At 42.1% G+C, this 15,024-nt stretch overlaps 1 protein-coding gene across 1 annotated transcript in view; it reads left to right on the forward strand.

Moving 5' to 3' along the window:
- The window catches only part of KATNIP (katanin interacting protein), a 78,738-nt gene that overhangs the window by 1,322 nt on the left and 62,392 nt on the right, over positions 1 to 15,024 (forward strand). Inside the window, exons 2-6 of the mRNA XM_054391228.1 lie at positions 595 to 764; positions 6,035 to 6,102; positions 10,086 to 10,220; positions 12,162 to 12,426; positions 13,778 to 13,927. Coding sequence (XP_054247203.1) covers positions 595 to 764; positions 6,035 to 6,102; positions 10,086 to 10,220; positions 12,162 to 12,426; positions 13,778 to 13,927 — 788 coding nt within the window. The remainder of the gene's footprint in view (positions 1 to 594; positions 765 to 6,034; positions 6,103 to 10,085; positions 10,221 to 12,161; positions 12,427 to 13,777; positions 13,928 to 15,024) is intronic.

A 15,024-nucleotide genomic window follows, 5' to 3' on the forward strand; every position in this document is an offset into this window, starting at 1 on the left:
GGGGCTGGTGAAAATGGCCACTGATGTGACCACAACCTATCTACACTGCACCTCACCAAAGGAGCTGGGGTGGACTGAGTATAACCCATAGTGGAAGGAGGGAAGACTAGACTTGGATTAGATACCTTGGGGTAGGTGTTTCACTTTAATTGAGCCCAGGGAGGAGCTTTTATTAATATTTTAACCAAGCTTTAATGTTATGGTATCTCTAAAGGCACTACTGATCTCTCCCTCAAGTTTCAAAGACACAAATAACCTTTGACTAGAGCTTAGCCATTTTAAAGCTTTTTGAAATTCTAAGCAAAACTCTTAGAAAGGAGAAAGGCCAAATATGCTAAATATCAAATTAAAAAAATAATGTGAAATGAGAAACAACATGGAAAAAAGTCTCAAAAGGGAAAGACTTGGTTAAACTTCACAGGTCACAGTGCATTGTAGAACATGAACAGATACTGGGAGCTGTATTCTGCAATAGTTATTTGAATTATGAATATATTTTTCTGCTTTGTGATGTTCTGTGGTTTTGTCTTTATTGCTGACCTGACCATCTGTATATGTGCTGTGTAGGATGAATTATTTTCCTTTCTGTTTCAGGCTACTGGAACGTTTAAAAAGAAAAGATCCTATACAAGCCAAACTGGAGCAGTTAGAACAAGGTTTTTCTCTGTATCTGAATGGGGCTAATTCAGAGCTGAGGAATTACCACAGAAGAATCAGCTCTCATGGCTACCCTAAAAAAGAGATAAAGCCCTGCAGGACAAATGGTGAGTTACAGCAGAGTCTGGCTATGTTTAGCCCATATCTGGGGCTAAACTCCAGCAGAGAAAGGGGATAAGGAAAGGGAAGAGACCCACAGGTTGAAAGGAAAATGGATTTAAAGCAGCAGCCAAACTAATACCAATGCCAGTATAAAGTATACAGAGTTATATTCAGCCCAGCAAAGGTACAGCAGTCACAGTAACTGGGAAAGTAGTGTTTGGGAGCAGAATGATAAGCAAGCCCCTCTAGGGATGATGATGATGAGGAAGAGCAGCAGGAGTCCCCATCCTCAGCAAACTTGCACCTTTTTACTGAGTGGTGTTTATGGTATGGGATACACCTGTAGCCCTCTTGGAGCAGCTGCCTGCCTAATATAAAACTGCTAATGGCCTGCAGCCCATGGCTGGCCTAGGTTTCTCTCCCAGCCAAACCCAGAGTTTTATAGAGACTGCCACCTAGAACTATTTTAAACATTTCCTCATCAAAGCTGTAATTCAGTCAGTGAGGTTATTGATCAGGCCATCATAAAGGGACAGCAGCATTTGGCTTCCTGGAATAAATTTCCATGGGACTCTTTCATCTGCAGACTTGGGCTGGTTGTATGTAATCCCCATCCTTGCAGGTGTTTAACAGAGGCAGAGATGTCTGGTGCCAAACCATGGCCCTCCACACCACTTGTCAGAGTTGGATAATGGTTGGACTCCATGATATTAGAGGTTTTTTTCCTAACCAAAATGATTCTATAGTTCTGCATCGCTCTATCAATTTCTCAGTTGATCCCTGACTAATTCCAAAGTTTAACTTCTTCACCTCTCTGTTTGTTAAACTGTTTTAACCCCAAACAGAAGATTAGAAATGGATCTACATTTTGACTGTGGGATGTATCATACTTTGTCTGATACATAACACCATTAATAGGCTTTAAAAGCTGGTGCACTTCAACAGTACCTAAGTCTGGTGCCCTGTAGACGAGTGACAGTTGAGGACAGGCTGAGAGAGTTGGGATTGTTCAGTCTGGAGAAGAGAAGACTCTGAGGAGATCTTATTGTGGCTTTCCCATATCTGAAGGGGGCCTACAAGAAAGCTGGGGACGGTGTTTTTTAGGGTGTCAGGTAGTGATAGGGCTGGGGAGAATGGATCCGAGCTAGAGGAGGGGAGATTTAGGTTAGAGGTCAGGAAGAGCTCTTCATCATGAGGGTCGTAAGACACTGGAACAGGTTGCCCAAGGAGGTGGTGGAAGCCCCATCCCTGGATTTTCTTTTTAAGGCCAGGCTGGATGTGGCTCTGGGCAACCTGATCTAGTGTGAGGTGTTCCTGCCCGTGGCAGGGGGGTTGGAACTGGCTGAGCCTTGAGGTCCCTTCCAACCCTGACAATTCTGTGATCCTGTGACATGGACTATAATCAAATTATATGCAATAATAGCAGTGTTAAGCTCATAAATTATGCTTAAACTATTATAGTTGTCTTTAAAAGACAGCTAATCTTCATTTAAATATTTGAAATAAAGAAAATCTACCATTTTCTGACAGTGATTATCTGGCTTTATTTAAAAGTGTGTATTTTGTTTCTAATTTAAGTCTGTCAAAGAAAGCAGTGTAGTGACAGGAATAATTTTGCATGTATGAAAGTGTAAAGCGTGAGCTTACTGGCCTTCTAATCTCTTTAGCATGATGAAAAGAAAGTTGATTTCACTAAATCCCTGTGCAAAGCAATTTACCAACCTTAGTCTGTTACACTGGGATGATACACCTTTGGGTAGCTAAAGAGGATGTAAACCAATGTCTTGGGCTTTTTGGTCCAAAATGGATGCAGGGATATTGTGATAGCAGCTGTAACAGAAACCTGTGGAGAGAATTCTCCCCTTAAAGTTCTGCTCTCAGCTGCTGTCTCTAAGCTCAACCAAAGCTGTTTATTTTTGTGGTTGCTCGATGCCATTTGATTCAGTTAAGGTAGAATACTTCAGCTCTTCTTTGAACCTTTGAAGATTTCAGTGGCAGCCTCTGTTCCTTTCCTCAACTCCATCAACTTAGGGACAGAGGCATTATCTCTGCAGAAGAGAACTTGGCCTTGTGCTGTTTCTTAGCTACCCAGGGTTGTTATTTCAAACATGTAGCTGCAGTGAAAGAAGTCAGCTGAATCATCATCTGTCATTTCTCTTCTCCCACTTGATTTTGCCACTAGAGTCCAGAGTGGGACCCATTGGTGATCTGTATAACCTTCTTGCCTGGGGGTAGCTGCTTAGCAGTTTTGTGGTTTGTCTTGTGAATGAATACGATTTTACTTACACAAGTGATTTCTAGCTGAGATACAGCACTGAATTTTCTTCCCTATCCATCTCCTGTGAGTTATTGCATTATTACTTCTAAAGCATCCATCTGTAGGATTAGTCTTCACTGAAAAATTAGGAATGTGTGATACTTAATAATATAGAACAGGCACAAATCCCCTTTGTGGTTCCTGAAGATGTCATCATAAATCTATTTGTCTGGACTGTTTTCTTTGTCTGTGTTCCCTAAGAGTAATTAATGATACTAGTGATTAATAAACTTTTTACTCTTAGGCTTGGAAACTGAATTAAAATAAATGATGGGCTTAGAAGGCAGCGAGGTACACTGATATTTGTCTGGGTGTATCACCCAGCCAGGGCTCCACAGCCATGGATATGTTTCCAGTCAATGTCAGTGTGGTCACAAAGCTGTGGCTTAAGGGCAGCATGGGGCCTCCTTTGGTTATGAATAATATTTTGATGATGTACTACTCAATTCTCAACTACTAGAATAGACACTGTCAGCTCAAGACTCCGAGGGAGTGACACCAGTGGACCTACTTTGTGTGCTGAAGCACACAGTGGTTGGTTTTTGTTCTAAAGTCATGTTTGTAGCACAGACAGCTAGCTCAGCTGCACCAGCTTCTGCCTGGGGTTTGAACTACTGGTTTTTTTTTTTTTTTTTTTTTTCTGATTTAGAGAGACCTGGTCACATGAATCCATCCCAAAACACCAAATTCTGAGAACCAGCTACATTTCAGCAGTGGCAGCATGAGTCCTACCTTGTTCACTCTTCCTACTTACGTTTGTAGCAACACAAGTGGATTTCTGGGCAATTGCTTGGGAAGTGAAAGAAGCTTCCAGTTCTTCCCAAATCAGGGACTGAATCAGACCATGCTGCAATCTCAGGACAGGCCACCCTCAGTGCCTGAAGAGCCTCATAGCAATGAGCACAAATGCTAAGGAGTGCAAAGTATTTCTGAAGTTACTTAGGAGTAGCAGGAGCTCTAGTTGGAAGGGCTCTTACTTATCCTTGAAACAGTCCACTCCTTTTCCCCTCTGGTCTTAGTCCTATTTCACACCTAAGAGACAGGCACTTTATGCTGAAGCAGTAGAAAAACATCTTTTCCTTCTTGCTTTGTAATTTTTTGATCACTTTAAATTGATATAAATGTACACTGTTCCCCCAGGAATGGTCCTACCCCATCTCCTGTCTGCTTCTACCAGCATTTGTGCAATCTCCTGGTGACCCACACCACACAAGCGACTACAATTAAAAGTAATCTGTCTTTTCTGTCTTTTTCCTCAGTTAACATTTGCCCACAGCAATTCTCTGAACAATTCTCTGCTCAGGTGTGTTTGGGGTTGTCCAACCCAAAAAAGAAAATGTGGGGTTTTCTTTGAGAGTTGTAATGAGCAACTTAATTTAATTTTGAAGTAAGCCCTGCTTGGAATGGGAAGCTGGACTTAGGTGACTTCCAGAGGTCCCTTCCAAACAAAATATCTCTGTGATTCTAAACCTTTGTAGAAAAACTGCTTCTTTTATGGGTAGTGCCACCTTCTGCCTGTTTCAAGTGACCATTAAATTATGGCTTAAAGAAAAAAGGTTTTGCATCAGCTGTTTTTCTCCTCTGAGAAGAAATGGAAGCTGTAAATCTGTCTTGGACAAAGGAAATGAGATGCCTTTATTTAGGATGCTGTTGAGAGTGTTGGTCATGTCCTTGTTCCATTGAGGATGCTGGTGTGACCTGCAAGATCTTTGTTTCTGTCTCAGTCCAAGCACCTTCTCAAAAGTCCCTTGTTCTGCAGTAAGGTGGGACCATTTCCAGCACAGGAACCCTGAGTTCTCCTTGAATACACACAATATTTGCAGAAGTTCTGGAACCTACCTTTCCTTCCCTTAGAAATGGAGGAAGATTGTTTGTGCTTCAATTGTGAGTTTTGCATGAGGAATCCTTCCCTACACAATATATTAAATGCATTCTGTTTAATCTGCTGGTATCTTATGTTTCCTTAGTTGGAGAATAAGTGCACACAATTCCTTTGTAAACCCAGCATAACACCTGTTGTTCAGCATTTCAGTCCTATGGGTTCTGGGCTCAGCTGACTTCCTAGGACAGCTTATAGTTTGCCCAACTAGGAGATACAATCATGTGCACCCCTATTCTAGAACATACTTCTCTACTTTCATGCCAATGAATGTGGGGCTTCACTTGCTGTTGAACTAATGTATCTTTAAACACTTCATTCTCTTGAATACACATGGAGCTGACTGCCCCAAAGGCTTCCAGACTTCTGCTACTAATACACAGCTAGGCAGTTTCTGAAGTGGGATCACCTTTTTAGTTGGTGATACCATTCATGTGTCAAAGAGTTACTCATCTGTTCTCAGCTGGGATGAGAACTCACCTGCAGTACTGTGTCCAGGTCTGGAGCCCTCAATACAGGAAGAACATGGACCTGATGGAGCAGGTCCAGAGGAGGACCACAGAAATTATCAAGGGGTTGGAGTACCTCTGCTATGAGGACAGGCTGAGGGAGCTGGGGGTGTTCAGCCTGGAGAAGAGGAAGCTCTAAGAAGGCCTAATAGGAGCCTTCCCAGTACCTGAAGGGGGCCTGCAAGAAGGAAGGAGAGAGACTATTTACAAAGGCCTGTAGGGACAGGGCAAGGGGCAATGGCTTCAAACTAGAGGAGAGCAGATTCAGATTGGATGTTAGGAACAAATTCTGCACCATGAGGGTGGTGGAACACTGGAACAGGTTGCCCAGGGAGGTAATTGAGGCTCCATCTCTGGAGATATTGAATGTGAGGCTTGACAGGGCTCTGGGCAGCCTGATCTAGTGGAGCATGCCCCTGCTGACTGCAGAGGGGGTTGGACTGGATGACCTTTGGAGGTCTCTTCCATCCCAGACCAACCTATGAAAGAAAGAACACAAATTAAGTTGTATATTGTCAAATCCTGTATTCTTGTTTTCTGCCTTCTAATCCTTGTCTCTGTGTTCTGAAGCAGCAGCCCAGCTAGATGACAGCACACAGGCTGCACCAGGCAAAACGCAGCGCAGGGGTTGGCTGCAGGTAAGAAACAGTTTGAAAGAATATGGCTTCAAACTAAGATTGTAAATAATTTTAGGAGAAATTGGTTGTAACTAGTAGCTAGAGGGTGGTTGGGATTCTGGTAGAATCTGGGTCTTGGTTTGGTCTGGAGTCTGAGTGACAACAGGAAGTGATACCCTGACCAGTTTTCTGTCTTTATTTTGAAGCCTAAAGAGGCAAATCTCATTGAAAGGGTCTGGTTTCAGTGCCATCCATCACAGAAACTTTTGTACCCTTGACATGATTGGTTCAATCTGTTCTCCAGCAGAATTGCTGTTGCTTGACACCTCTGATGGCGAGCTTAGAGAGCTTATCGAGTGCAAAGGATGGAGAATCTCATTTTGGAGATACATCCCTGCCTGTCACTGCTGTTCTCCACCCTGCAATAGTATTAAGTGACACAGAGGTGTAATTTGCATAGCTTGAGATGTATTTTGTGACAGCTTCTTGTAGATCAGAAGAGAAGGAAATGCATATAGATGATAAAATTACTTCCTTGTAAGAAGTTTTGAGCCACTGGCTACATAGTTGTTGGTTCACTGGAGAAACCACAGTGGTTTTTTTTTTCTTTTGGCCTAAAGAAGGATCTTGTCCTTAACCTGCCAAGGAGTATGATTTAATTAAGAGAACAAATGTGAATTATCCACAACTGAGACATGGCACTCAAATAACTTCCTTACTTGATGAGCAGTTACCCCAGTTGGATGCTTGAGTGGCTGGGGAGCAGAGGTCTGTGTTACTGCAGACCAGGCATTCACATCAGGCAGGTTTTTTTCCAGCCAAGATTGCACATTCAAGTTCTAAGGCTGCATTTCTTATTTATCAGCTTTACTTAGTTGAATTAATTTTCTCAGCTACTCTTTATCTCAGTAGATCACTGCTTATGTACAGGCCTGTCAGAACTTGTTTGCTAAACTTGCTAAATTTGCTAAATGTGTGGCCAGTCATAACCTACATCGTTCTAATCACAAGAGCCAAATGTATAAGGAGGCTCTCCTCTGGCTGCATTGGCAAGTTAGCTTGATATAGGTAACTAAACTAAAAACTAGCTACTGCTTCAGACTAATTTAGAATGGTACCTGAAATTTTTTATCCAATTGGATGGGGAGGATGGAGCAGGATGGAGAGAGGCTGTTTACAAAGGCCTATAGTGGTAGGATGAGGGGCAATGGCTTTAAACTACAAGAAGAACAGATTTAGTTTGGATGTTAGGAACAAGTTCATGACCATGAAGGTGGTGGAACACTAGAACAGGTTCCTCAGGGAGGTAATTGAGGCCCCATCCCTGGGGAGGGTTGACAGGCCTCTGGGCAATCTGATCTAGTGGAAGATGTCCCTGCTTAGTGTGGAGGAGGTTGCACTAGATGACCTTTGGAGATCCCTTCTAACCCAGACCATTCTGTGATAGCAGAATGAACAACTGGAATTATTTAGCTGAGGAAATGTGTAACCACTGAGTAAGATGCAGGTGCGCCAGGCAGCAGTTTGTTTTCCCAGTAAGTGTCCCTGTGGGTTTGTTGGATAGCTAGAGGACCTAGCAATCCATGCTTAAACTACCAAGCTTAGGCTGTGCTTAGGGTCGCTGTGAGGTGAAAAGATAGACTTACTGAAAGAACACACTCTGTCAAAGCCAGTTTACCTTGGGATGTACTCTCTGGGACATCTTTTGCTCCTGGCACATAAAAAATGAACACGAGTTGGGGCTGTTCAGCCTGGAGAAGAGAACTAAGCTAGAGGAGGGCAGATTTAGACTGGATCTTAGGAAGAAATTCTTTGCAGTGAGGGTGGTGAGACACTGGAACAGGTGGCCCTGGAAGGTTGTGGATGCCCCCTCCCTGGAGGTGTTCAAGGTCAGGCTGGATGAGGCCTTGAGCAACCTGGGCTAGTGGAAGGTGTCCCCATGGCAGGGGGTTGGAACTGGATAATCTTTAAGGTTCTTTCCTACCCAAACCATTCTATGAATCTATGATAACCAAATTTTGTATCATTGCACAGACTTCTGGATCCCATCATTACCTTTAATGAAACAATCTTCTCACTGCTCACTTGTAAGACTTCCCTCTATGCAATATGTCTGCACCAGAGTTCAAAGGTGGGGAAAAAAAAGTTACCTCCAGATAAAGTCATTCCGTGGGAGAAGTATTTACACTCCCTGCTTTCTCTTTTGTCATCTTCTGGAGTGCTGAGATTATGAGGTATGGAAAGATGGGTTTCTCAGATCTTCTACCCCTCTTCAGCCCTGCTTGAATAACTGACAGTGTGCATACTTCAATTGCATCCTAATTATGAAGTAAAACAAATTAATTAGAACCACTTTCACAGCCATGTCTGACATTTACCAAGGCAAAGAAATCTTTGTGCTTGAATGCTTATGGCATAACTTCCCCTTCATTATATTATACACAAGAGTAATACATCTTCCAAAAAAACTGCAATTACTTCAAGTAGTCATTTTCATATATAGACATTAGAGAATTGCAGAATTACTGCTCAAAGGGGAACTCTTGAGATACTCAAACAGGGTCAGCTAGAGCACATTCTTTAGGACTGTGTCCAATCAGGTTTTGAATACTCTACAGGTGGAGACTCTGCAATCATTCCAGGAAACCTCTTCCAGTGTTTGATCACTCTTACAGGAATTTTTTTTTCTTTAGTTCAGGTGGAATGTCATGATATTTTTAAAATTTGTGTCACTGAGCAGATACCTACCAGGTGTTTGTATACATTGATGAGATCCCCCAGAGCCTTCTCTTCCCCAGCCTGAAGAGTCCCAGCTCCCAGCATCTCCAGCAGAGCACCTTTGCTTCTTGGATCCCCAATCCTCTGTGCACTCTAGAAATCACTTCTGTTGTTTTAACCCTGCTGTCTTGTCTTGTTGTCTTTCCAGCAGATACCAGGTTTGTTAAAGTACTCCATGAGGACAAGGATCTTTGAACTTGCAGATTCTTCCTTTTTTTTTGTTTGGTTTTTTTTTTTTTTTTTTGAGGAAGGCCTCATCTACTTCTCCCTGATCAGAAGGTCTGTAGCAGATACCTGCTATAACAGCACCCATGCTGGTCTGCCTGCTAGTCTTGACTGGCTCCTGACTTGTTCCTTGCAGAGTTCCATATGTGCCAGCTCTCTCTCACATGAAGGATGACAATTCCTTCTCACCTTCTCAGCCTATCTTAAAGAATCTGTGCCTCTGTCCATCCATTGCAAAACTCCAGCCTTGGGAGCTATCCCACTGTATTTATAAGGAGCAGCTAAGGCAAGTGGGATTGTTTAGTCTGGGGAAGAAGAAGCTGAAGGGAGACCTTATCTCTGTCAAGAAACTCCCTGAGAGGAGGTTGTAGCAAGATGGAGGTTGGACTCTTCTCCCATGTGGCAAGCAACAGGATTAGAGGAAGAGGCTTCAAGTTTTGCCAGGGAAAGTTTGGTTATTAGGAAAAATGTCTTCACTGAAAGAGTGTTTTATTATTGAAAAGACTGCCCAGGGAAGTGATGGAATCACTGTCCCTGGAAGTGTTCAAAAACCATGCAGATTAATGGTGGACTGGTCAGTATTAGGCTAACAGATGGACTTGATATCCTTGGAGATCTTTTCCAACCTTAATGATTCTGTGAATCCCTGAATCTCTGTGAATCCAATGAGGTCATAGCCCTGTAATTAGATGCAAGCTTTTAACTCCTCCTCCTTGTTCCCCATGGGTTTGTTTTGCATTAGTGTGGCATTTCAGAGAGGTACCCAAGCATGCTGATTCCTAGAAGAGGCTGGGGAGCTTTCACCACAAGGTTGTTCTGCCAGCAGATGGGGAGTTTCAGTAGGGCAGTTAAACAGTAGTGCAGGGGCCCAAAGGTGGGCTCACAGAGTGGGGAAAGCATTACTTGATGTAGATGTTTTTATGTAAAATGTGATGATGATTCTTTCTGTGTTGCTGATAGCACAGAAGATGTCTCATTTCTTTGAACGCTGCTTTTAACAGAAAGCTGTGAAGATCAAAACACAGAGAGGGGCTAAACTCTGCATTAGACCTCCTGTTGAATACTCTGAGGATTTTGAACCTTATGAAAGCCTGAGCCTGGAGACAGATGGGGATGATCCTCTCCATGACTCCCAGGTACGATCAGCAGTTGCCTTCTATTGCTCATGGCAGTGTCAGTGGAGATGTGAACAGGGCCCAGGTATGGGCCGGAGTGCAAAGCCGCTATGTAGTGTTTCTCTCACTAGATGATTTTGCATTGATGGGATGTGACAGAAAGAAGGAATAAATAAAAAGTAAAACTACTTTGAAAATCTAATTTGAGCCAAGGAAGCTCTAACATGTTAAGTCTTAAATTAAAGAGGTGAAATGCTGTCTCTGTTGGATAGAACCAAAGCATTTCATGCAAGGAGACTCAGTTCACTTCATTGTAGTCCACATGAGCATCAGTGTTGGCTGTCAGGTTAGAGAGAGATTTGAAGAACAACTTTTTCTGGGGTTAGGTTAGCTTATGAAGAGGTGTGCTAAAATTGTTGCATGTCACCTAGGAGAAGTCAGAGCATGTTCTGATCAATGCAGCTACTTTCCATCAAGGGTTGTTACTATATTGGCTGTTGTTCAGCAGTGCAGCCTCCCATTTGGGCACTAATTGCAGCTTGTTCCAGCACACTTCACAAATGCCCTGTCCCTCAAAGTGAAGACATGAACATAAGTTTAGGACTCTTTCTACCTAGGCAATGACATAATAGAGCTTTCCTGGGTTAGTGCAGTAGCATCTATAGGAGAAACTGACATCAGACAAACTTCCTAAGCAGATTTTCCGAGCTTGGATCTTCTACCTTTCCTACATAGCTTTTGAGCTTCTGATTTATTTTGCTCTACAAACCAGTAACTTGTTTACAGTGATGGATATTTGTAATCATTTATTTCTCAGGAGTAAGTGAATAGTTTGAAACCAAAAGCTCACTTTTCTTTGTCTCCCAGATGGAAATACATTTGATTTTCCTGAAGCTACAATCTTTCCTTGAATGTCTTGTTAAAATGCAGATGTTTCTAACTAAAAGAAAGCCTGCACAATTCCCTGGCAAATAACTAGGAATATTAGTCTTGACTGTCATAGAGGTACACTCACACCAAGCCTCAGGTTGCTTGTAGACCCTCATTTGAACCCAAGTTTGCCTGCGCTTTGTAATATGTTCCTGTCAACATGGATTTCCTAGCAAGTGTAGTCTGTAGAGAAGAGCAGATTGAAGCTTTCATTGCAAACTGAACATACACTGTCACAGTTCATTTGTCCCTAAGATAGCCTCAGGTTTTCATTTCACTCATACAATTTATTTGCCTATACTTATCTCCAAGCTCTTATACCAACAAAGCAGGGAAATAAAAAAGCATTTAAGATATGCAATACCTTTTCCATACAATCATAAGTCTCTTCAGCATCATCTCTGCTGTTTGTGGCTTATGCTGAGAGAGGCAGGGCAATTTTTTTCAACAATAGATTTCAAAAGAGCTTCATTTTTGCATAAACTGTTGCAGTCTGTTCCCTTAAAAAAACAAATAACCTGTTCAAGCTGGAAGCTTAGTTCATTAGACCACAACTCTTCTGCTGTTTGATGAAGTTTAGGTGTATACAAGACAGTATCATCCAATTGCTTATCAAGAAATTGTGATTACATTGGCTCTGTAGTCTTGTGAATGTGTTTGGAAAATCAGGATTGCAGATAGGAAGCCAAAAGATAGGGCAACTGACTGGGTGAGATTGCATGTCCTTGTCCTCTCCATGGTTGTAACTTACTCGTAACAATTGGTTTTGTACATAAAAATTCCTTCACCTACAGAATTTTCCTTGAAAGGATTCTGATGAGAAGGAACAAAGGAGTTGGAGGATAATTTTTCTTTGCAAATCCTCATCAGAGTGAAGACACAACATAGTAATGTGAATATTTTTAGCTGCATCATGGCTTTGAGTTCATGAGAAGATATTTCTTTTTCCTAGAGGAGGGGGAGGCAGCCACATTGGTTTATTTCAAAACAGATGTTTGAGCTTTTCTGACAAATCTGTTTGAATTGTACCAGAAATTGAGAAGAAGCTTGCAGCTCAGCGTAGAAGAGAAAAGGATGGAGGAAGACTCTTTTAGTGATGATGATGATGACTCTATTGAAGAGGATGTGCCTTCAGAATCATCTTCTGCCGAGGAAACAATTCCCAGCTTTGAAGACCTTCAGTTGCATAGCAATAGGTTCCTGCAGAAAGAAGCTTCTGAGCACCAGGATGCTGGGAGATGCTCTGGCCTTGATTCTGGTGCCCACAGTGTGCTGGAGTTCAGGCAGGATCAAAGCAGTAAGTCTCTGTGTTATACACTGCAGCAGAACTACATAAATACTCATGCTTAGAGAGCATAACTTTTAAGCTTGATCATTCCTGGTTATTCCATACTGTCACGAGTTTTTATGCTCTTAGCAAGCCTGTTGTTTTAATCTCCTGATTTGGGAGACTTGCTTCCTCTTACTGCTCCACAAAGAATTTTTTTACAAAGACAAAGATCTAGCCCTGGTTAACAAACTTGCATCACCAGGCCTAGGCACTTGAACTAAGACTGTCTCAGACTGTGAGATTTCTCAAGAGGCTATTATTTTTGTAACAATTTTTGAACTGGTTTTGCAGTAACCCAGGCAGCCAAATCTTCTTAAGTCTCAGCTTCCTCCTTTTATATCCTGGGTGCTGGATACTTGTTGTCTTTGCATGTGCTATTGAGCCCTAATGAAAGATGTGCTCATTCAAGAGCAAAATCATCCTGGCTATGAGCCACTTCTTTTTGTCCTTCAGAGACCTCAATGTCCAAGCTCTAAACCAGTCACTAGTTCTCAAAGATGTTTATTTAACTTGGTAAAGGTAGAGAGTTCAGGCAGAAACCAGACCTTGACCTGCATTCAGAGTTTCTCTAAAATTCCATCTCTACTCCTTTCAGGAACATTCATTGGTTTGCTTTTGTTTTTTGTTTTAATTACTATTTATTTTTTTCTCTGTATCCATGGTTAATTGCTTAAGAGGAACAATCTTTGAGTAAGGGAGTGTTCCCCTCATTAGCATAAAGGTGGGGAGAGTGTGGGGAAGAGGGGAGAGGTGGCAGAAGAGTTGGGAACGAAGGAGGGAGCAGCAGTGAAAAAAAATTTCTAGGAGAGTACAGAATTTTTTTTTCCAGAGAGAAGTTTGGTGGAAGCGGTGGTGTAAACAATGGAGACATTAATAATCTCAAACAAACAAAAAAAATGAAGTATTGCTCTGGGCTACACCAGACAACCTTCTCCTCATCTGAAATAAGACAAAATTTTGGGCTGTATTTTATGAATTTATTTTGGCTTAACTATGTTAGTAAGAGACTCAGGGCTTCTATTTTTATTTTTACTTTTCTTGGCAGTTATGCTAAATATCTGGTCCAGATGAGATCTGTTGGTACCTTCATAATAATGGATTTTATTTTGTTTCACTCAGTGCAAGCCATGCATATGTACTTCTACATCAATAGAATAGAATCAGTGTAAGAGAGGGTGGATGGAGGCTATCACTTTAACTATGCCAGCATAATTGAAGTGGTAAAATTTTAGCAGTTAAGATCCAGTATTTCTTCTCGGTCTGGCAGCTCTTAAATATCTCTGATGTTGATTATTTCTGTTCTCTTATTATCTTGCAGAGGTGAAGTCACTGCGAGTCCTCTCTGCAAAAAGAAAAGATAATGCTGAGATGTACATTCCTGCCAGCCCAGCTGCGGGGCAAAACGCAATCACTCGGCCACTCTCTGCTGAGGTCTTGCACCAGGAAAGACATGAAAGAATTTGTTCCAGTAAGAAACAAGAATATTTAATGTCAACAAGGAGAGTTTGTATGCTTTTCCCCCCTCTGGCTCAGTTGTAATTACAGCAGACATCTGTCATTATGGGATTTTTTTTTTTAGCTGTTGGTTTGGGCTTCCTTCCATTTCTTTTTGTCAAGTTTTTTGGTTGGTGTTTTTACCACCTGGAGTGTTTTGACTTTAAGTAAAATTGTCAGAAAGTTCAGGGCCTGTATACTTTAGTCTTCCCCTACATCTTTAATACCTTCCTTCTCTTTTTTGCTTCCACAGCATAATATTTTCCCCTCTCCCTTTCAGTTTTTGTGCTTGCTCTGTTTCCCACTTCCCTGAGGGAAATCTGCTTCCTGTGGTAATAACAGAAATGTCTTCTCAAAATCAGCAACTGACACTTGGAAGATTTTAACACAATGCATTTATAGCACTAAAGACACAGCCTTCCACATCACAGCCAAATTAGCTCTGTTGCTGTGTGAAACATGAATTGCACCTTGAACAGTGCAGATCACTCTCCAGTGCTGATGATACTGGAAAATGTTTTTCCTGGACTGGAGGACACTATTTTGAAGGCACTGCTCCTTATTTTAGAAATCTGCTGCTAAGGTGTGGGCTTTACCTGGGTTTAAAAAACAAAACAAAACAGACAAAAGTGAAAAAAAAACCCAAAACAAAACAACACAACTCCAACCCCCCAGATTTAGGGGCTGAAATCATGACTGTTTGTTATTTCAGCACAGTCCTTAACGGAACAACAACCCCATGCAACGTTCCAGGTTTGGGGAAGTGTGGCTGGAAAGTTGTCTGGCAGAAAGGGACCTGGGGGTTCTGAATGTGAACAGCTGAATATGAGCCAGCAGTGCCCAGATGGCAAAGAAAGCCAGTGGCATCCTGGCTTGGATGAGCAATAATGTGACCAGCAGTCAGATGAGAAGGGAAGAGATTGTCCCACTGCAGTGGGCGCTGGTGAGGCCACACCTCAAGTGGTATATTCAGTTTTGAGCACCTCAGTACAAGAAGTACATTGAGAGGCTGGAGCAGGTGCAAAGAAAAGCAACTAAGCTGGTGAAAGGGCTAGAGAATGAGGCTGATAA

Source organism: Indicator indicator, chromosome 22 (genome assembly GCF_027791375.1).
Source record: "Indicator indicator isolate 239-I01 chromosome 22, UM_Iind_1.1, whole genome shotgun sequence".
NCBI lineage: Eukaryota > Metazoa > Chordata > Aves > Piciformes > Indicatoridae > Indicator > Indicator indicator.